Source organism: Lepidochelys olivacea (assembly GCF_965140295.1).
Source record: "Lepidochelys olivacea isolate rLepOli2 genome assembly, chromosome: 10".
NCBI classification, from domain to species: Eukaryota; Metazoa; Chordata; order Testudines; family Cheloniidae; genus Lepidochelys; species Lepidochelys olivacea.
Genome location: NC_140420.1, coordinates 31,875,861 through 31,898,271, shown reverse-complemented (window position 1 = coordinate 31,898,271; position 22,411 = coordinate 31,875,861). Strand labels below are relative to the sequence as shown.

The window sequence follows — 22,411 nt, the reverse complement described above, 5'->3', positions numbered from 1 at the left end:
ATGGTGTATAGGCACAGATCCATGGGCACTGCTGACTAAAATCTTCGCTCAAGAGTGCATAGGTATGTGCACGTCATACAGTGGAGCACCCATCATAACAAAACAGCTCGAAGAATGCGTTACTGTGCTGGTAAATAACCTCTCTTTCCTTAGGGCATGTTAATGCAGTACTGTTTGAAATAGGACTACATTAATGTACACTAGGAAACTTTAATGCGCACTAGCAGGGTCCACATAGGCCAGTTAGTGTGCAACATGCTCATGTGCATTAGAATTTACACCCCTCTGATCCAAACTAACATAGCATGTAGTCAGGCCCTTAGTGCATGGCAGGCTAGTGCGCCACAGACTTATACCCCAGCTTGTCATTAACTAAACGTGTGTAGACAAGTCTGAGTCTGTCAGAGTCTCAAGGTCAGCAACAGTTCAGTAACGCTGCTTAGTTTGCCTTACATATCATGAATATTTGGTTTCTGGACAAACATACTAACTTAGTGGTCTGGAAAAAGGCATAGACTCTGTTTTATTGGCGATGTGCAACAAAATGCATTGGAATAGGGTTACAAGAACCCAGGGCAAGTTTTCAAGTGCTCAACCAATTGCTAAGGAGAGACCCTGCCTCTGTTTGAGCAATTCTTTAGTGTGCATCCCCACAGGGCCTTAGAGTACCTTGTGCATTATCTCCCTCTTGCTTTTGAACTGTACTGTGCTCTGAGTGCTTGCCTGAAATGCTAGCTTTTGTTTTGCAGACTCAGCTTATACAGATGGTGATATGGATGCTCCAGCATCGCCTTCTTATCCAGCTCCACACATATGTCTGTTTGATGGTGCCCCCGAATGAGGAGGATTTCCGAGCTCAAGATGAAGACATGCCCTTCACTGCCAGAGTTGGAGGCAGAAGTCTAAGCACTCCCAATGCTCTCAGCTTCGGCTCCCCAAGTATGAATACACTTCCTTTTCCCACTGTAAACAAGTCTGTATTTGCCTTTAGAGATTATCATAGGCCCTATCTAGAGTAGGAGAGTAGGTAGTGTTTTATAATGTGATAGTCAATGTGCCTTAGCTAACATGATTTTAAACAGACTTTGCAGTAAGTCTAGGTAGGGCAAGTCATATTTAACAGTGTGTTAGCTGATCAAGGTCAGCCCTGGGCTGGAGAACCAAGAATTGGCGAACTTCTTGGCGGCCATTAAAGCTCTCTTATCAAATGCCTGCAGGCCATTCTAGTCACCCAGTTCTTGATCAGCCTCTTCCTATCTGCTTAGTCCTGACAGTCTGTTTCCATTAATTCTGTCAAGAAGTCCTTTTAGGCATCCTTCCTAAGTGACCCAGGTGTTCTTCCAGATAGACAGCTGGTATCTACATGGATGTCCATAATCAGAAACAGAATGAGGGAGTTTTAAACAAAGTGCTTGCGAGAAAACATGCTCCAAACAGCAGTGGAATCCTTGGGTTATAGTTGATGTCTTTAAGGAAACCCACACGGATACTGTGGCTGACAAATGTTTACAATTTCGCTTTCTTCTCGCTTAACTCCCCGAGCTCCTCCCATTGCCATGCTTTGAGGTCAGCTCTGGGACAGTGTTCTTACCAAAGCCAAAATGTGGTGCTGAAGTCCTAAATTGGTCAAAAACCTTGTCAAGGAAACTGATGTGTGTTTGTTCAGCTGTCTGTGTCCTGCGGTATTCCCAGAAGCATGGTTGTTAATTATGGGGCATTCTGCAGGACATTATTTCTCTAAGGAAAATGAATTAGAGCTGAGGTCTTGGAGCCTAAAAATTGTTGTTGGCTCATGAGACTAAACCTGTCCAGGAAACCTTTCCTATTGGTAAAATAAGCCTGAACTTGGTTCATTCTATTCGGCTTAATGCTGTGGCAGAGCATCCAGTTCTAACAGGGATGCATGATAGACCCACAAGAAATAGCTCATTCTCAAAATTAGCTTCAGTCAGGCTACGTTGCATTGAGTAAAATACCAAGGAGTGTGTGTGCACACATGCCAAGTTCTGTTTTTTTGGGAGAGTGAATGTCAGTAGTAAGGTCTTGGTGAGGGAGCCTTGTATTGTGTTACCTTTGTCGCAGAGCCCCCGCATATTTGCTCTCAGCATCTAGTGCACCAGTTTGTGGAATCTCATATATGTTTGCTCCAAAGCGGCCATGCCTTCTCCTGACAGTGTCTCCACTCTTCAGTTGAGAGCTCAGCCTGGGTAAGGGGTTTTGTAATAATAGAAATCCATAAAACCAAAGGGAATTAAACTACAAAAGCTAGTTAAAGTAAGACCAAATGGCTGACAGCAAATTAAGGTCAAACTCAGGTATTCACTCTTCACATTGGGTCTCTGCACAATGCATGCTGTGGGTTCACTGTCATACCTAGGCCTAGCCAGAAGAGCTAAAGGGGGCAACGGGGTTTAGTTTTTCATTTCCTTGTTCAGTAATTTTAAATGGGACTCATAACTGTCCTTTTAACCTGATGCTTTGAGGTTTAATTGATAAATTTTGAGTCCTTTAGTTCATAAATCTTTTATGATTGCTTAGTGCCTTTTTATTTACCTGCTTAAAGGTAACTTGCAAATTAAAAGAATGGGTATTTGCCCCCATTTTATCTCTGTGCTGTGTAAAGAAGATCTGGATGGAAGGGATCTTTAAAGGGTGTTTTTTTTTTTTAACCTTTTAAATACCAGGAATGTCTGGTCTGTCTTTGACATTTAGTATGGACTGGCTCTCAGCTGAAGGGGTTTCATAGATTCTTTGGGCAGATGGGACCATTTGTGATTATCTAGTCTGACCTCCTGTATCACACTGGTCATAGAGCTTCTCTAAAATAATTACCAGAGCAGATCGTTTAGAAAAACATCCCCTCTTTATTTTAAAATTGTCAGTGATGGAGAATCTACCACAACCCCTGATAAAATGTTCCAATGGTTAAATATTCTCACCGTAAAAAAAATTGTGTTCTTTCCCGTCTGAATTTGTCTAGCTTCAGCTTCCAGCCATTGGATTGTGTTATAGCTTTCTCTGGGTAGGGATAATGGATCTTATCAAAAAGGACTTTCCTCAAGTGTTGGAGTTAAATAGGTGTTAAACTTAACACAAAGCAGATATTTAAACAGTCTGAATTAATATAGTTTCTTAGGTTTCACTTACATGGCTTGTTTAATGCCATTATCCTGGTTCTCCAGTTGTCAATAGCCATCTGGGAAAAACAAGAGGCTACAAGTGAATTTTTACTGTGGGGGTAGGAGGAAGTTTTGAGGCCGCCTTTGACCCCTTTTTTCCCCTTTATAATGATGGATAAACTCACAATTTTTCTTTCCTTTGCTAGGTATCTTTAAGGACAGTCATATAGAACTGTTGTATTTATAACTCCTCCCAGCAGATAGTTCTGTGATTGCAGCATAGCTTCCTTACATTCTCTTCTACCTACCCTCCCAACTGCTCTACTTTTCTCATTGCCACTTCATGTTGTTTAAACTAGAGCTGTCTGGGCATTTTCTACCCAAGTTTTTCAGGGAGAAGGTGGTTTTTCCATAGTTGAATTTTCCACAGGAGAAATGTTTGTTTCTATTTTCCACCGGGGAAAATCAAAACAAAATGTTTCAGCTCTGTTTGACATTAATCTCTGTGTCTGCCTGAGCCATCACAGTGCCCTATGAGTAGTTCGCATACCTCATGTCCCCAAATCTCCTTATGGACTGATCTCTGCATCATGATCATGGGAGGCTTAGTCTGGGGCCTGGAAGCCTGGCCAATAGAGGAAAATGGGGGCATGAGGCACTAGCTCTGGGGTTTTCCCAGTGCTAAAGAAGGAATGCAAACCCTGTCCCAGCAGTTCCCATTCGTAACTTCCCAATGCCAGTGCCTGCACTGTTTATTATTTGTAGTCTCATATATTTATTTCCCACTCCTCCCCATGTTGTGGTTTCATCTTCTTTGCTATGCATCACCAGTTTATAAAGCTCATTAGATATGTTGTTTCTGGTTCTGTATTTAATCACTCTCCCAGTCATATCAGATGGTAAGAATGGCTCTACTGGGTCAGACCAATGGTCCATCTAGCCTAGTATCCTGTTTTCTGACAGTGGGGAGTGCTAGGTGCTTCAGAGGAATGAACAGAACAGGGCAATTATAGATTGATCCATCCCCTGTCATCTAGTCCCAGCTTTTGTCAGCCAGAGGTGCAGGGATACCTGCAGCTTGGGGTTACGTCCCTGACCATCTTGGCTAATAGCCATTCCTCCGTGAACTTCTCTTTATTTTTATTTTTTTTAAGCCCAATTACACTTTTGGTCTTCACAATATCCCCAGGCAACAAGTTCCATAGGTTGACTGTATGTTGTGTGAAGAATTTCCTTACATTTGTTTTAAAACTGCTGCCTGTTAATTTTATCACGTGACCTCTGGTTCTTTTGTGTTGTGTGAAGGAGTAAATAATACTTTCCTATCACTTTCTCCACATCATTCATGGGTTTGTAGACTTCTCTCATATCCCCCTTTAGAGCATACCATTATTCCCAGAAACTGAAACTTACCTCCTAGGCAGCATGCCTTGGATGCACTTCCAAGGAGTCCACCCACCCTAGGAAATGTGCAGATATCTGTGCAGTCCCCATTTTCAAGAAAATCCTTATGTCCCAATAATATTTTGTATGTTGCCCCAAATTACCCATTACTTGTCTACAAACCCAACAAATTCTGCCAAGAGAACCAAATTCCCTGTCCTCATCTAATTGCTTGCAGGCAGTTCCCATGTCATGTTTCCAGGCCCCCTTTCTTTCCTATACTAAGCTGATGGGTTTGCTTGGAAGGAACCTGCTAGTTTGCACTCTTCACAGCATCATATTATTTCCGATTTTACAGCCAGTAGTGATGATATGACTCTCACAAGCCCTAGTATGGATAATTCCAGTGCTGAGCTGATACCTGGTGGTGACTCCCCATTGAATAAACGGATGACCGAGAACCTACTAGCGAGCTTATCTGAACATGAGCGGGAAGCTATCTTCAATGTCCCTGCTGCACAGAATCCAGAGGATCTCCGCATGTTTGCAAGGTAGGGAGAATGTAACCTCCCTTCTCATTCCCCCTTTGCAATTAATCTCTGCATCAGCACTGTAGGGAGGGTGGGGTGAGGGTGCATCTTGGAAGATTAAATTTCTGGGTCTTATTCCCGCGGTGACCTCTTCACCAGTGCTTGTTGGTGTCTGACACTAGCTGTTGGCCAGGTTTTTAATTAGTGCCCTAAGAATATTTTGTTAATAAGCTCTGGATGTACATAAAGGCTCTGAGACCCTCTGATGAGTAGTGCATTCTCAGGTCTGACTGCCCACCAGTTGTCTTGTGTGGTTCTGAGAGTGTCTCACTCTTGAGAACACAAAATTGAATTTGCATAGCCTGAAAACAAGCTCAAAGCAGAGGTCCTGGTGTGTGCATGGTGTAGTTACAGGCCTGTTAGCATTTCCAGAGATCTGTAAGTAATGGTTTTTAAAAGCATTTGAAAATACAGTGGCATCACAGGAATTTAGCGTTCACCGGGTTTCATACTTGTGGAGAAAAGATGGCCCAGGGAAGTGTCACAGCGTCTTACACATTCCAGATCACCCAGTCATTCCCTGACTAGATCTCCCCTGGCATGTGTGGCTAGGAGAGTAATACTCAAGTATCCCAAGGAGACCACTGTGGGAATAAAATACTTGCTTTCCATGCTGCAGAGTTCTCTACAACTGGACCAGTGGAGATTATGGATGTTTTGTAGGGAATTCCTGAAGCCTGCAGATGTAGTTACTGTCCTGCACTAAAGTATGCCTCTGCTGCTCCTTTTGTGTAACTGGGAGATGGCAGCATTGCACCAATTCAGAGGATGTGGATTCTCTGAGATGTCCACTCAGATGGCAATACCTTGGCTATTTGAGAACTCTGTCCCCATCAGTGGCTAGATGTCTGCAAAACCTATGCCAAAAAATAAAATAGTCTTCTGATAAAATACTTTTTTGAAAATTCTGTGAATTCAGTCTGGACTATTATTCTAATCTCATTAAATAAAGCTTCTAAACCTATCATTCTTATAATGAAACCAGTTTATCTTTCTGGTTGTCCATCTAGAACCCTTTTGGCCTGCTGAACTGGTTGGGGGGGGCGGGGAGGGAGGACAGCTCTTGGAAAGCTCATGATTTGCAGATGCCAGAAGCGACTTTGGTTTCTTTAGGAAGTCAGATAGTGTGACTAACAGGTCACGCAGATGTCTGAGGAGGAGGAGAGTTTGGTTATATTTTGCAGTTTGCTTGTACATCAGATTCCTTAGCAAAGCAATCGATAGCAGTAAATGGAGTTTCCATTTTTCCTTCCATTATCAATATGGGCAGAAACAGACAATTATATATCCCAGAATAACCATTCCTAAATCACTGCTGAGGAGATAAGGTACAGCAGACATGCTTTCTTGACTGTCTGGAAGCTGAAGTGTAAAAATATGACTTGTCCTGCAGAATGATCACAACTGTCATGTGATTTACTGTTTACACACAGTGAGTCTGTAAATGACATCACTCAGAGTTCTTTGTTGTTCAGTTCCCTTCTTCCAATTGCAAATCAGGAGACCAAAATGATCTTTATGTGATTCTCTGTGCACAATTCTGTACCTACTATTGAGTGCATAAATACAGGACATTAGAGAGAAGCTGAGGCAGTGAGCAAAGCAATCCTTTTGTTTACTCCACACATGCTTCCTCTTTCAGGGGTCTTGGATCAGCTTTACTTTTCACTTAACTTTTAACTGTGGGTGGTCCATGATGATGAATCTCATGCTGTGGGAAACAGAACTCTGCTGTATTTGTCAGTATCCCAGCATGAGCTCCTACTGTAACTGAATAGTTAGTAGTATACTAAATATACTGTAACTGCCCTCCTGAGTATAGTTCAGTGTGCATACAAAGGGAGTGCCTATTTTTAGAAGAGCAATAAAATTGGTCCTGATACTAATTTCCTATGACAATTGTCTCTGAACTACTTGCTGCTCTCTGCTTAATACATCACAGAACTTGTCTGTCTGTTACTATGTACAGCCAGTACTTGGATTTCTCTAGTGAAGGCAGACACCTTAAACAGAATGTGAAATAACATAGCTTGACAGAGGTTAACCACAGGGGCGTTGGATGAGGACTCAAATCCAAATTCTTTTCCTAAGTATTGAGTGGGTGAGAGATGGAAAGTTATTTCAAGAGTAAAGTTGAGATACAGAGGAGCTTTTCTTGATCTAGGTCTGTAATGTATTAGGCACGAACATTCTTTCCTTGAACATCAGGTAGGCTTTCTAAGCCAGATTAATGCTTTACTGTCAGTTCACTGCCTCTAGCAAGCCACTTGGAAGAGTCATTTCCAAGAGCTCTGCTCCCTAGAATGGAGAGAGGAGGTGGAAGCCTGTTTGCTATGCTGAAATTCTGTTCTTTTATTTATACACCACCATAAATGTACAGCTGTTTAGAGACAAAAGACAAGATTGCTGCCCCAGGAACTTCCAGCCTAGGTTCTATATGGGCCCCATAAATGTACTCCGTGATTTACAAAGCCAGGACAGGAGGGTCTTGTCTGCATTGAGTTTTTGGCCATGAATGTAGCTGCACTGGTACAAACCCCTATGTGCCGCACTGATGAAACCTGTGCTAGGGACTGGTGCAGCCTAGCCTGCTTTCAAACTGGATTATGCTGCACTGGTGCAAATTGCTGTTTACTCTGGTGCACTGACTGCACTAGGGGCTTGCATCTGAGCAAGGCAGAGCTGATGCTGGTGGGCAAAGGGAAGTACTTTTTAAGAGCTTGCAGCCATAGTGAAATCTCCATTGGTTGAAGATACACGCCCACAATTGATCAATTCAGTCCATAGTCTAAGAGAACTCTTCGATTCCTCACTAATGCTGAACTCTCACATGGCAGCATTCACTAGCAACACTTTCTACCATCTCCATTTGACCAGCAACTCTGTCCCACCCTGGCAAACAAAGTCCTGGCCTCAGTTATTCATGTTGTCTTCACCTCTTGACTGGATTACAACAATGCAGTATACCTGCAAATGAAGTTTTCAGCACTTAAGAAGCTAACTAGTTTAGAATGCTGCAGCACATCTCCTCAGCAACACAGGCTACTGTGAACATATCAGACTTGTCCTCCATTCCCTACACTGCTTCCCAAAGAATTTCTATAAAGTTCAATGTCTTGGTCCTTATCTTCAAAGCTCTGTGGCCTGGGTCCAGTGTGTCTAAAACACTGTCTAAAGCTCTGGGATGAAGACCCTGTCAACAACTCAGTTCCTCTGTGTGACGGGGTCAAGACTCACCAGCGCTGGCGCCTCCCGCTGGTTGCTCCAGGAATTAGCTCTATCCAGTCATGGAGCACCCTCTGCGCATGGTGTCTTGCCCATCGTCTGCTCTGCTGCCTTGGGGTCCCGCAATGCTCTCTGCTTGGCAGCATCCACTTCAGGACACTGCCCTCCGGCAGTGCCCACTACTCCAGTCTCACCCCCTTCGGTGGTGGGGGGGCGTTATCAGCAGTCTTCCATCTGCACCTATCCTCATGGCCAACTGCAGCCCCAAAGTCTAGCCCCTTTGCCTCAAGGGCCAGCCACACTGCTCCATAGCCCGGTGCAGTACAAAGGGGAAGGGGGGGGGACCCAGACCCACCCACTACTCTGGGTCCCAACCCAGGGACCCTCTAGCGGCAGCCTCTCTGCTCTCCTTCTCTTCCCTTGTCAGACTGTCGTCCCTGGGCCATTTCCCCTTTGACCTCTTGCACCTTCTCGGCCCTTGTTAACAGGGGCCACAGCCCGGCAGGTAACTGGGCCGGAGTTCTCCTCTGCTCCCCACCTGAGTCTGCCCAGCACTGCTCTGTCTAAGGTGCTCGCTCCCTAGCTCAGCAGCCAGTCCTCCTCCCTTGCTAGTCAGGAAGAGACTCCCTGCTCTTTGCTAGGCAGCCTTTATATAGGGCCCATTTCAGCCCTGATTGGCTGCCTCTCTTCTCCTCCCTGATTGGCCCTCCACAGGCCTTTGTTGATTGGCTGCCAGTCTGTGCAGCCTCAAAGACCTGTTCAAGCCCTTTTTCTCATGGGGGGGGGACAGGTGCCCCACCACACTGGCACAATGGAACTCTCAATAGTAAGAGTGAAACTTTGTGCAGGAGAAAGAGTTTTCTCCAGGAGTGGTCTGAGACTGTGGAATAAATTCCCCCCAGGAACTAAGGATAATCACAAACCTCATCATGTTCTGCTCCATTTCTTTGACCTGGCCTTCTGTAATATAAACACATAGCTACCTTACCAAAACAAGACCCTCCACTGCATACTGTTCTCCCTCTGGGGAGAGGGTGAAAGAACAAATGTGACAGATGTGTAGCCACATTGCTGAGTGCACTACTGGAAGGCGTTCAAATACTCCGTTTAATCACTTCCCTCTTCTCTAGGAGAGGCTGCAACATGCTTTGGCAGGTGTGAGCTGTCGGCAGGTACACGTATAGGAATCTGAGAGTTTTAGGCTCTGAATGTGTGTGGATTCAACACTAGGAGTGCTACGTACTTACATATGGAAATAAAGAACAACGAGGAAATTAAAATAGAATCTACAGTCAGCTGAGTTTTGCAGGGTAGATGAGGGCAGCAAAAAGAATGACTGACTAAAAATCAGTACACAGTACCTTTCTCAGAATTTAAGCCAGAAAGGACCATTATCATAATCTTGTCTGACTTCTTACGTAACAAGCCAGCATTTCAACCAGTGAAGCCCAGAATTTACGGTTGAGCTAGATCATATCTTTTGGAAAGAGTCATCCAGTCTTGATTTAAAAAACATCAAGTGATGGCGAATCCATCACATCCTTTGGTAATTTGTTCCAATGGCTGGTTACCCTCATTGCTAAAAATTCACACCTTATATCTAGTTTGAATTTGTGTAGCTTCAGCTTCCAGCCATTGGATCTTGTTCTGCCTTTTTTTGCTAGAGTCCTCTAGTTTCAGAAATCTTTTTGCTGTGTACGTACTTATAGACTGTGATCTAGTCACTTCTTTCCCCCTCTCTTTGGCAAGCTAAACAAATGGAGCTGCTTAAATCTCTCACTGTCAAGTATGTTTTCTAGACTTCAAATCAGTCTTGGGGCTTTTTCTTGAAACCTTTCCCATGTTTCAACATTCTTTTTAAAATGTGGACACAGAACTGGGCACAGTAACCGGTAAAGGTCTCCCCAATGCTGCATACAGTGGTAATACCACCTCCCTACTTTTACTTGATATTCCTGTTTTTATATTCAGGGATCACATTTGCTGTCTTAGCTGCAGCATCACATTACATTGCGTGGAGTTTGGTTTCCATCATAACTCTTTAATCCTTTCAGAATTGCTGCTTTCCAGGATACATTACTCCATCTTATAAGTGTGTCCTGCATTCTTTGTTCATAAATGTAGGACCCTGCTCTATATCTGTGACTTGTTGTTCTCATTATTTACCACCCGAGCAATCTTTATCAGCAATTGGTTTTATATTTTCTTTCAGTTCATTGATAAAAATAATGAATAGCAATAGACTGAAAGGTGATCCCTGAAGGACCCCCCCCCCTAAAACCACCCTCCTTGGATGATTCCCCAGAATATGAGCTATATTGATTTTTATATCATACTAATGTTTTAATAAGAATATTGTGAAGTATTCAGACTCCTTACAGAACTCCAAATATATTATGTCAGTAATTACCTTTATCAACCAAACTTGTAATTTCATCAAACGTTAGGTTTGACATTTTTTTCCATAAAACAATGTTGATTGGTATTAATTATGCTCCATTTTAGCTATTTTTTAATTTTTCTTTCTTTCCCTAAGAATAACATCAGGCTAACAAACCTTTAAATTACCTGGGTTATCCTGTTTGTTTTTCAATACCAGAATAACATCAGCTTCTCTTCAGTCCTCTGGAATTTCCCCATTATTCCAAGATTTATTAAATATTAACATCAACTGTCCAAAAAGCTCTTTGGCTAATTCTTTTAAAACTCTTTCTGATGTGACTTATTTGGACTTGCTGATTTATAAAAATATTTAACTTTAGTTGATACTGTTTAACATCCTCCTTAATTACTTTTGGAATGGAAAGTATTTCGTCATTATCTGATATGAAAACATCATCCAATTGCAAAAAAGACAAATGTCATTCTGGGATGTATTAACAGGAGTGTCGTATGTAAGACATGGGAGATAATTGTTCTATTCTCTTCTGCACTGACGAGGCCTTAGCTGGAGTAGTGTGTCCAGTTTTGGGTGCCATACTTTCAGAAGTATGTGAACAAATTGGAGAGAGTACAAGGGAGAGCAACAAAAATAAGTAGTTTAGAAAGTATGAGGAAAGGTTTCAGTCTAGAGAAGAGAAGGCTGAGGGGGGAACATAAGTCTTCAAATATGTAGAAGGTTGTTAAAGAGGATGGTGATCAGTTGTTCTCCATGTCCACTGAGGGTTGGACTAGAAATAATCAACTTAGTTTGCAGCAAGGGAGATTTAGGTTGGTTATTAGGAAAAACTTTCTAACTCTAAGGAGTTGAGCACTGGAACAAGCTACCTAGAGAGTTGTGGAATCCCCATCATTGGAGGTTTTAAAGAACAGGTTAGACAAATATCTGTCAGGGATGGTCTAGGTTTGCTTAATCCAGCCTCAGTGTGTGTGTGTGGGGGGGGGGGGGGGGGGGAATGGACAAGATGGCCTCTTGAGGTCCCTTCCAGCCCTGCCTTTCCATGATTCTTTCCAAATGCAGAATTAACATGTGTGTTGAACATTCCTTCTTGGCTGCATCATTGACAATCCTGTCATAATCACTTGTGCCCAAAAAGCTATTTTAAATATACTGATGGGAATACTGCCCTCTGCAGTAAGCAGTCTTGCACTGGCAGGAGATGGGGAGGAAGTAGAATACATAATTTAATAAGTTGTCTATTTTTTTACTACTTTGATGGCAGTAAGGAGTGATTCCAAACCATAGTGGAGAAAGTTAATGCAAAGGGCTCTGCCGCGATTAGACATAGTGTGGTTCAGCTTGGAAGAATGTACTAGCAGTGGTGGGGGGAAATAATTGGAAGCTCATGCAGGCAGAGGGAGGGAGAAATATTGGAGTAGTGATACTGGATGAAGCTTCTGCCACACCATCTGAGCAAGTTGGCTCTACAGTTAGGACTTGTTTAAATTGAGTCTTAAAAATACCTAAGACCAATGAACATGTTACCATTGGTTTTTAAAAAATGTCAAGGGAACAGTATTTTTTAACAAATTAAAAAATTTGTTTGGGGTGCTGTCTAGCACCCCAGACACTGCAGTACTGGCCAGCACCTCAGACTCTGAAAGTGAAATTGACTCATCTAGTTTCATTGCCCGACAAGAAAGAATGCAAAAAGTGATTGTAGAGCATAAATAGGGGGAAGGTAAATTGGACTGATATATTCTTTCTGGCAATCTCTGTTTTAGCGGATATAAGGAAACTTGTTTTTAATTATGTTTTATGTAAGCATGCCTGCTTAAGGGATGAAGATGAACATCAAAGTAGAGATGAGTTTGCAATGTGGTATGCTGGAACAGAAGCCAATTTAATTGTGTCTCCGCAGACAGAGGCTTCATGTCAGGGACAAGGGAGATGCTAGTTCCTCTTTATGTGACTGGTGAGACTGCAGCATTCAGCACTGGGCATCTGCAGAGGGCAATAGAACAAAGACAACAAACTGTAAAGAATTTTGGAGCAGAGTAACACAAATGACTCCAGGCTGGAGGGGATGACTCATAAGGGACAGCCAAGAATCTGGAATGTGCAGGAGGGTGTATTGTTACACAGCTATTCCTCCCCGATAGTTCACTAGAGTTATGGGATGAGAGTGGTATTTAGGGTGAATCAGGGTCGGATTAACCTTTTGTGGGCCCAGCGCCCGTCATTTTTGGGGGCAAAGGAGCATGGAGTGGGGAGGTCGGTTCCCAGAGCAAGGTGCCAGCCAGGGGCAATGGGGCATAGCATGGTGGGGCCGGTCCCGCTCCACCCAGCCCAGTGCCAGGATACAAACCAGCAGTTGCCAGATACACACTGTCCTGTCCAGCCTTGTGCTGCCAGCATGATCCTTCCTCTCGGGATGGGCCCATGCCGTGCCACACAGCCCCTGCCTCCCTTTGCCCACCGTCCCCCGGAACTGCTATGTCCAGCAGCCCCCGACACAGACCCTCCACCACAAATGCACAGTGGCCTTCACACCACCACCCCTGCCCAGAACCCCCACACACATCCACACCACTACTGCCCAATGCACTTCCCCACAGCCCATCACCACAACTACACAGCACCCCACTCAGACCCCCCACTGCCCAGCATCTGAACACACAGCCCTCCCCTGCTGTCCCCCAAGAGACTCCCCACTGGCCAGCAGCCCCCCTCATTAGTTGACAAGAGCAAATGAACAAATGCCCAGTTTACCAAAAGTCTGATGCCCTGCCTCCCCCCGGCCCCAAGTGGAGGAACATGTGTATGCATGTGGTGTGTTGACATGAGGTGTCAGGCAGCTGTGGGGGAGGGGATCAGCCCCAGCCAGAATGGAGCTTGTGGGGGTTAGGGGCCAGCCCCAGCCCCTGGCAGCGGTGTGGGGAGGGTGTCAACCCCAGCTCCTGGCAGTGGTGCGGGGAGCTGGGGCAAGGGAGTTGTCAGCCCCTGTCCTGTCCTGGCAGTGGCATGCAGAGCTCAGGGAGGGGGGGAGCTGTGGGGGAGGGGTCAGCCGAATATCTGGAGAGGTAGGGCAACAGGGAGATTACAAAACTGCCGCTGAGAAATAAGTGTTTCCACAGGGCCAGTCCTGTCCTGGAACAGAAGGATTGAATGGTATTTTTCATCTCCAGTGTTTTAACATCAGTAGGCAAGAAGCAGTGGGTAGGTTTAGGGTATGTCAGTTTTAACAATGCCTGACACAGCCCAGAACATGATGAAGTGAATCGGGCCACTGTGCGCAGGCACTGACGAGTTGGACCATTTTCCAATAGCATATGCAAAGCACAGGGAAGATACTGAGTAGACTAAAAGGTTCAGCAGAGAACGGTGAATATGAATGATCATTTGGTGGGCTAGCTAGGCAGTTCTGCTCTGGAAAGTGACCTTGCGTCTCAGTGTTTACTAGCTCTCAGTGACTTTATGCAGCAAGAGGGACTCTAGCGCTCTCATCTTGCCTCTGCCACTGATTCATTGTGTGGCCAAATCTGTAAGGCTAATTCAGTCTGTGCCTCCCTATCAAGGCTGTAAGCCAGGGAGCTAGCATGGAAAATGTGTTGTGTAGCTAGGCACTCTGTCTCTAGTCCCCATTTCTGAGTGGGAATAATCCCCCTTTGTGTTCCCTGGGGCAGTGAGGCAGAATTAGCTACTTGTGCAGTGCTTTGGGGGAAGAGTGAGCCCGTCATAGTGCTAATCATGAGTCAAACTCTAGCAGAGTAGGCTCAGTGGTTTTATCTTTCTATGGAAGATAAATGGGGTTTGCTACAATTTCTGTCTCTCTTCTGGATGAGACTTTACAAACCAAGGCCGTGCCTGCTTTCTGTAGACATTAAAGCTACCAGATGTTTGCCCTGGTACCCTCAGCCAGAATTTCCATGCTCCCTGCTAAGAACAAACTTCAGTTACTTGGCATTTTATGCAAAATGAGGGACTTAACCAAATCTTCATCCCTTGCATTTCTGATCTGGTTTCCTAGTTTGAGTTGGAAATTTGAGAGCTAGAGAGCAGTCAAAAATCCACAGGCAGGGCCTGGCTGCTCTCTGGGGCTGTGGATGTTTGTTCTGTATTATTAGCAGGTTCAGAAGGTAAGTCATGCAAGTGTCAGGAGGAGAAAAGGTGAGTTCTTCTGGGCCAAGAAGTTTCCTAGGCTGATGTCCTGGAGCCTAAATTAAACTTGGCAACATGGGAGAGGCAGAACAGGTGAAGAATTGGAAGGGAACCATGATCCAATGAAGTGAGCTGTAACTCATGAAAGCTTATGCTCAAATAAATTTGTTAGCCTCTAAGGTGCCACAAGTCCTCCTTTTCTTTTTACCTGTACTCTGTCTCCAAAGGTTTTCTTTGAGGTTCCTGCTACCATTTGTAGGAAACCTGTGTTTGTGCCCCAGCACTAGTGCATTTCTCATGATAGCAGTCTAGTGCCAATACATACACACCATGGCAGCGTGGCTGGGGTGAGAAGCAGCCCATCAGGAATGATGATGGTTTGGGAGAAGTGGTTTGGCTTGATGCCTTATATTTCAATAGCACATTAACTGCCAACTAATTAATGCTCTGAGGACTGCTGGAATTACACATAAAAGCTATATGAATGCTTGTGAGAAGCTTTTATCTTGATCAACGTTTATACAAAGAAAGCCACTTAAAATGAGTTATTGCAGATATTTAAAAGGAGTAAATCATGTTAACTGTAAACGATATCCCTGTGCATTTCTGAGTTAGTTATTTCTGCGCACACAGCAGAGGAGCGAGTGCGAGCTCACCTTCTCTCCTTGCCTTGCAGGCTGCTGCACTATTTCCGAGGACGGCACCACTTGGAGGAGATCATGTATAACGAGAACATGCGCCGCTCCCAGCTGCTCACGCTCTTCGACAAGTTTCGCAGCGTGCTGGTAGTGACCAATCATGAGGACCCTGTGATTTCAGTCTTCCAGTCCCTCTTGAAGTGACTGTGTGGAGTGGGGGAGGGGAACTGCCCCTCTGTCTTCAGCTCCCTTATAGAAATGTTAATAAAGGAGCAGGGTAGCAGTAGCCAGAGGTTCTACCCCTGCCATTGACCTTCCCAGCGCCCCTCAGCAAGTCACCCCTTCTCCCTCCCTTTCCCCATCTGGCTGGGGGATGTTAACCCCAACCTGCTTGTGGAAGGAGCTCTGCCCTCTGCCTCCACAAGCTGCATGTGAGCGTGGACAGAGAGGTGCACACAAGTGAAGCTCTTCAGGCTAGTTAGTGCCAGCACGCAGTACTTTCCCCAAGACCCTGCCAGGGGGCTGGGGTTCCTTGCTTCCTGCGCAGGCTGTGTGCGTGGAGTTGAAAAAACGGTTTACCTTGGTGTTGCTGAATAAATAAAACTGCACTGTGACTGGACATTGGTGCAGGAGAAACCGGTTGCCTCTTTTCAAGCAGCAGAGCAGTGGTTTTGAAAACGCCAATGGCATCTCGAGCCTAGTCTACACTAGAATCGCTACAGCAGCGCAGCACCAGTGCTGCTAGGGTCGATGCTCTATGCCGCCGAGGGAGAGCTGTCCTGGCAGCAGCTCTCCCCACACCGCCACTTACAGCCGGGAGGGGGGTAGCTTGTTCACACGCCAGTGACTTAAATTATAGTGAAGTAAGTGCTAGTGTGTACAAGCCTTCAGTGTTACTGAAGCACGTAACTGCCTCATGAGGTGCCTAAGGTGCTTTAACTCTTTCCTGCACCTCTTTAGGCTCTGAGTGCTTCACAGCGGTTTTGACACATCTCTGTGCTGCCCCTGTTGCTGGGGTGTCAGCCAGCTCAGGGTGGAATTTGATGGTGAGGGCAGCTAGTACCTTCGCTGCCACAGCTGGAAGAGTGTCCTTGTCCCCACCTTCACAGACTGGGCTTTCTTTCCACTAAGGAACCTAGGTGGCTGTTGACTTAGCAACTGCAGAAATCAAACAGGAGCATTTGTGGGTGGTGTGGCTGGGGACAGCAGGCAGGGAAGCAGAAGAGTGAGTCAGGCTGGGTAGGAGATGGCATTGTCACAATACTTATGAACCTCCCTCCTTAGCCCCCCATGCTTGAAGGGTTCCAGCTGTGTAGACTCTCATTGCTTTCAACTAGGAGTAATGCCCACAAAACAAGTCCAGTGTCACTTGGAAACCCCAGAGGTGCTTGCTACTGCTGGGAGTGAGCCTGGCTCTCTTAGGCTAACTGCTGACCAGACATCCCACCTTACTCATTTCATTATAACAAAGCACATTTATTATTAAAACAGCTTCCAAACCAGCACCACCCCCCGGCCCGGTTCCATCAGGTCAGAGCCTGGGGCTGATAGTTAATGAAAGCACAGGCCTTACCAAGAGTCCAGTCTTGGCCAGGCTCCCCCCACGCCTCTATTCTGCAGCAGCTTGCTCTCTCTCCTTCTTCTTGTCCACAACACTCACACATTTGTTCCCTCGTATATAAAACCTCAGCGGTTTCTGTGCCCACTCTCCACCGTAGCTGACACCAATTCTGGCTGCAGTCACCAGAGCCTGCTCTCCCAGTGCTTCTGAGCCAGGCTCCATCCAGACTGTTGTGTCATAAGCCAGGTCCTTTTGGTCAAAGCTCTTGTTAATAGCAAGCGCTTGACAGAGCTTGGAGGGCCCATTGCACAGCTGCCAGTCCTTCAGGGGTTTGGCTGATCCTTTCCTCCGAGCACTTCGCAGCTGCCTCATGGTGTCCAGGCCCTGCAGAGGTTCCAAGGACCGGAGCAGGACTGCAGCCCCTTCCCCTGTGGAACAATAAGAACTTGCATGAGCACGGGCTCTTTACAGGGGCCTCTCACCGCAGGCTGGCTGGGCCACATGTTACTCTGTACAGGAGGTTGAGAGCAATACAGAACTAATTCCAACCCTCAGAGAAATCCTACATACCTCCCCACCCTTCTATTAACTGGTACCCATTGGTCAGCCGATCAACTCAAGGGACAATAGTCTATCAATGGTACTGCGCTCCAGTATAGCATGCCTCACGCTCTTCAGTGTATTCATCCCCACCACACCCTGTGAGTGCTGTTAGCCCTGTTTTATCCATGGGAACTGAGGAGCCAAGGACCAGACTTTTAAAGAAGTTAGATGCCTACATGGAGTGGGGCCTGTCTTCACTGAAATCAATGGATGTATGAAAATCACTAGGAGTTTAAGTCCCTTTAAACATCTGACCCTTAGTGATTGCCCACGGTCACACAGGAAGGCTGTGGCAGAGCAGGGAAGTGAACGACCGGCTGCCAAACGCCAGGCTTGTGCTCAGATCATAAGACCAACCTTCTCAGACTCGAAGGCTGAAGTGATCTCAGGTCAGCCTTGTCACAATCACTGATTGGGGAAGAGAGGAAAGGGTAGTGAATTCCCTTTCCCTGCTCTGATCAGCCAAACCCTCCTTGGCTCAGTCTGTTTCATCTGTAACCATGAATTTCAATCTCCAGACAGCTTTCCCCTGACCTCCTTCCTAGCATTAGTGTTTAAGGGAGTGACATGGGCTGAGTTCTCTCCAGGAGGTGCTCAGAGGTCCACAGGTTTTCCTGTGTCAGCACAGCACTCTGGAACAACTGCCACATGTGAGTTCAAGGGTGGGGTAGCTGGAGCAGCTCCCCAAAACCCATAGATTTGTATTCACACACCACAGGGCTGAGTGCACCACCTCCAACCAGCCCTGGAGGAGGGGGATCAGGACACAGCAAACTGCAAAGGGGCACTTGCATTCTAACCCCTGACCACGGGCTATAGTCCATAGAACTAGCTTAGAGGTATTTTACTGAACAGTAATGCAAGAAGCCTGCACAGGCTATACCCTGTGAGCTATCTGGCTTAAACAGCATAAGGCTGTCAGGCCTAACAGCCTTTGCATACGTGAATTGTCCAACAGTGACAGTGAGTTATCAGGGAAGTGGGACTAGTTTGCTTTAGGGGATTTTTGTATAAAATGACACCAGGTACCCACAGACAATCAAACTGATACAAACTTTGGATATTGTAGGACAGGACATCTGCAAATGCACAACCACAACCTTGTCTTGGCAATGAAACTGACATATATGATGATATCAATAATATTAATGAGATCATTCATATACTAACCTATAGAATAAGGACACCAGACATTATTAGGGTTAAGAAGTCAGTTATGGACCAAGTGGACCTGGCCTTTATATAAATATTCATGGCAGCCTCCAGGACTTATAATAGGCCCAGTCACCATGTAAACCTCGAGATCTTGACCACTGGACTCGCTTGGCGTGGAACACCACCTGTTTCCTACCACTAGGACTCCATGAGAAGGGTGTGAGTATGTGTCAAGGATGGTGCTGGAAACCAGCTTGGTTTTAAATTACAGCTACTTTCTCATTTGGTTCAGAATATTTGTATTTTTACTAATTGTGCTAATACAAATATTTAAAGCTTTGGTTTGCCCTTAGTGCATAGGTGGGCAAACTAAGGCCTGTGGGACTGACCTGCCCAGCCCCTGAGCCCCCAGATCGGGAGGCTAGCCCCTGGTCCCTTCCCCTCTGTTCCCCCTCCTCTGTAGTTATGCCACCACACGGGCAGCATGGCTTGCACCCGCCCACCTCTCAGGCTTTCCAATAAGCATGTCCTGCCGCTTTGAGCAGCATGGTAAGGAGGCAGGGGTTGGATAAGGGGCAAGAGGTCCTGGGGGGCGGTCAGGGGACAGTTGGATGGGGCAGAGGTTCGGGGGGGCGGGGGCAGTCAGGAGACAGGGAGCAGGGTTTGGATAGGGGGTGGAGTCCTGGGGGGGCAGTCAGGGGACAAGGAACGGGGGGGGGTTGGATGGGTTGGGAGTTCTGAGGGGGGCAGTCAGGGGGGCGGGAAGTGGGAGGGGGCAGATAGGGGGCAGGGGCCAGGCTGTTTGCGGAGGCACAGCCTTCCCTACCTGGCCCTCCATACCGTTTCGCAACCCTGATGTGGCCCTGGTGGAAAGTAATAATTAATATATTATTTATTTTTGGGAAAATATGGTCCGGTACAGATCCCGGATTTGGTTTCTATTATTAGAAAGAAATAAGTCTCTCGCCAGTTCTCTTGTGCTGAATGAAGCAGCCCTGTTAGTTTGCAAGGTCTGTGCTAATTGTAGAAAAACATTCAGAGACAAAGAGTTTGTCCTAAAACTGATAAGATAACATGTTACAAATGTTTTTTTTCTGAATTCAGGAACAAGATTTGTTGTTCCTCCACTTTTACATTCCTGTCTTGATTGTTTTCTTTTCATGTGTGACAAGTGGCATGGATAGATTCACTGGAGTCTGTCATGCCCCAATGATTTGAGACTAGTTATGTTAAGTGAAATAGGATGTGATTGTAAATGTATGTTTGAATGAGTAATAAAAGGTTGAAGTGCCAGCCTAATAAATAATAACTACCCAGGAACATTCAGCCAAATAATGCGCAGGATGGAGATAACCAAATGACCCCGTAGGGCAAACCGGAATCCACCCCCAACTACCCCAAGGACGGAGAGGCCGAAGAACCAAAAGATTAAAGAACAAGATAACAAGCTGTCACTGCTGTGCCATCTGCGTGATGGACTATCATTTTAAACGTGAGAACAGTGATTGATTATCACTTCAAATCTGAAAACAGCATGACGAAGCAATCCATGACCTATGGATTTGAATGAGGATGAATTCTTATAAAGGCAGACCCTAAAAACTCAGAACTTTGAGTCTGGTTCTGCAACCACTCTCCAGGAGCATCAGATGCGCATCTGACAAGACTTGGCTCCATCCTCGTGTCCAGGCCAGTGGCTTGGCAAGAGCAACTCTAAGGCTGGTAACTATGATGATAACCTTGGAGAACCTGTGTGTGTATGAATGAATGAATGTATAAATGAATGTGAAATTGAATGGAATGTTACAGCTATAACTGACTGCTTACTATGATTCTTTCTGTATCCACAATAAACGTGGCATTTTGCCTTATCCCCTTTAATAAGATCCTGCTAGTTTTTGTTTTATTGGTATAACAGCCCTTGGGCCAAAAAGTTTGCCCACCCCTGCCTTAGTGTGTCGTTGTGCACATTGAGGTTCCCAACCAGACACAACTAAATCTGAACTGTGTGGTGTCTGGTTCTGGGACTAGAACCTTTCAACACTCAGAGAGTTCATTAGTGACTAACTGGAAATTCTTAACAGTCAATAGAGTCAATAACCAGCCAACAAATTAGGCAACAGGGCCCCCAAGGCAGAATCATCTGGAGACCTGTGGAAAGTAAATGCAGCCTGCTCAAAATGGGGCCTTCATCATGGGGCAGAGGAAGGCTCTAATTCCTCACAGGATTTCTGCAGCTCCGACTTGGGTGCTGCCCTCCAGTCCGTACCCTGAAAAAGAGAGGCACAGAGAACTGACTGGTCCCCCTGGCCCTCACTAGTGCAGGGAAATGTAAACACATAACACTCCCTGTACTGCTGGCCACCCAGGGACCCCTCATCTCCAACATCTGCAAAGCCAGTAATGCCGACTCAACAAGAATCCTCTCCCCTCACACACACTCAAGGCAGCCTGAACCATCTGGAGCCAGTCAGGGCCTAGTCCTCAATCGCCTGCTCTCACAGATGCAGCAATGCCTTCTCCCTCACAAGGCCCAGAAGGGCCTCCAATTGCTGTTCTAAATATAATGCTGCACTCTGAAGCCTAAGACAGTAACACTGGCATAACGATTGTGTGTCCCAGGAATATCATCCATGCCAGAACTGTGCCACTACTACGATCAGTTATGAGGCAGTTCTGACCCACCCAGGAGCAGAGCAGCCACAGATCAAGCCGTGGAGCCTAGAACCAGTTGTCAAAAAGCAATTTCATCTTCTCTACCTCAAAACAGGATTAATGGCAAATTTCTCAGAGTTCATTTATACCCCACTCTTCCCACCCTGCATGCCCACCCCCTGACCTGCTGCTGCTGCAACAGAAAAGATGAATAGCCAGAGGACTGGTCAGATTCAGAGCTTTGGACTGATGAATCATACTGGCACTAAGTGTGAGTCAACACTGTGATGCTGTTGCAAAAGAAGCAAATACAAATTTAAGTTGCATTAGCAGACACAGCATGCAAGTCACAGGAGGTGATAGTTAGGCCCCGGCATTGGTTAGGCCTCAGCTGGAGTACTGTACTCAATTTTGGTCACCAGTATATAGAAAGGATGTAGAGAAACTGGAAAGGGTCCAGAAGCGAGCAACAAAGATGATCAAGGAGATGGAATGCAAGCCATATGAGCAAAGGCTGAAGGAACTAGGTATGTTTAGTTTGGAAAAGAGGAGATCTAGGGGGGACATGATAACGGCCTTCAAATACTTGAAAGGCTGCCATAAAAAACATGGAGAAAAGTTGTTCTCTCTTGCAACAGAGGGCAGGACAGGAGGCAATGGGTTCAAACTACAGCAGAGCAGATTTAGATTGAATCTCAGGAAAATCTTCCTGAGGCCCGGTCTACACTGTGAGGGAGAGGGGAGAGAACAATCTAAGTTACGCAACTTCAGCTACGTGAGTAACGTAGCTGAAGTCAACATACTTAGACCTACTCACAGCGGTATCTTCAGTGCAGTGAGTTGACTGCTGCTGCTCCTCCGTCGACTCTACCTACGCCTCTCGTGGCGCTGGAGTACAGGAGTCGACGGGAGAGCGCTCAGGGGGTCAATTTATCACATCT

General features: G+C 45.8%; 2 protein-coding genes across 7 annotated transcripts in view; one reads left to right on the top strand and one right to left on the bottom strand.

Annotated features, from left to right (window-relative positions):
• NPRL3 (NPR3 like, GATOR1 complex subunit) overlaps nt 1–16,132 on the top strand; it is a 96,866-nt gene extending 80,734 nt beyond the window's left edge. For all 5 annotated transcript variants that reach the window (XM_084642283.1, XM_084642282.1, XM_084642284.1 and 2 more), the window contains 3 exons: nt 750–939; nt 4,861–5,053; nt 15,535–16,132. In XM_084642283.1, the coding sequence (XP_084498409.1) occupies nt 750–939; nt 4,861–5,053; nt 15,535–15,700 (549 nt within the window). In that variant the 3' untranslated portion in view covers nt 15,701–16,132. The remainder of the gene's footprint in view (nt 1–749; nt 940–4,860; nt 5,054–15,534) is intronic.
• An 819-nt stretch (nt 16,133–16,951) lies between these two features.
• MPG (N-methylpurine DNA glycosylase) overlaps nt 16,952–22,411 on the bottom strand; it is a 46,332-nt gene continuing 40,872 nt past the window's right edge. For both annotated transcript variants that reach the window (XM_084642287.1, XM_084642288.1), the window contains one exon: nt 16,952–17,485. In XM_084642287.1, the coding sequence (XP_084498413.1) occupies nt 17,106–17,485 (380 nt within the window). In that variant the 3' untranslated portion in view covers nt 16,952–17,105. The remainder of the gene's footprint in view (nt 17,486–22,411) is intronic.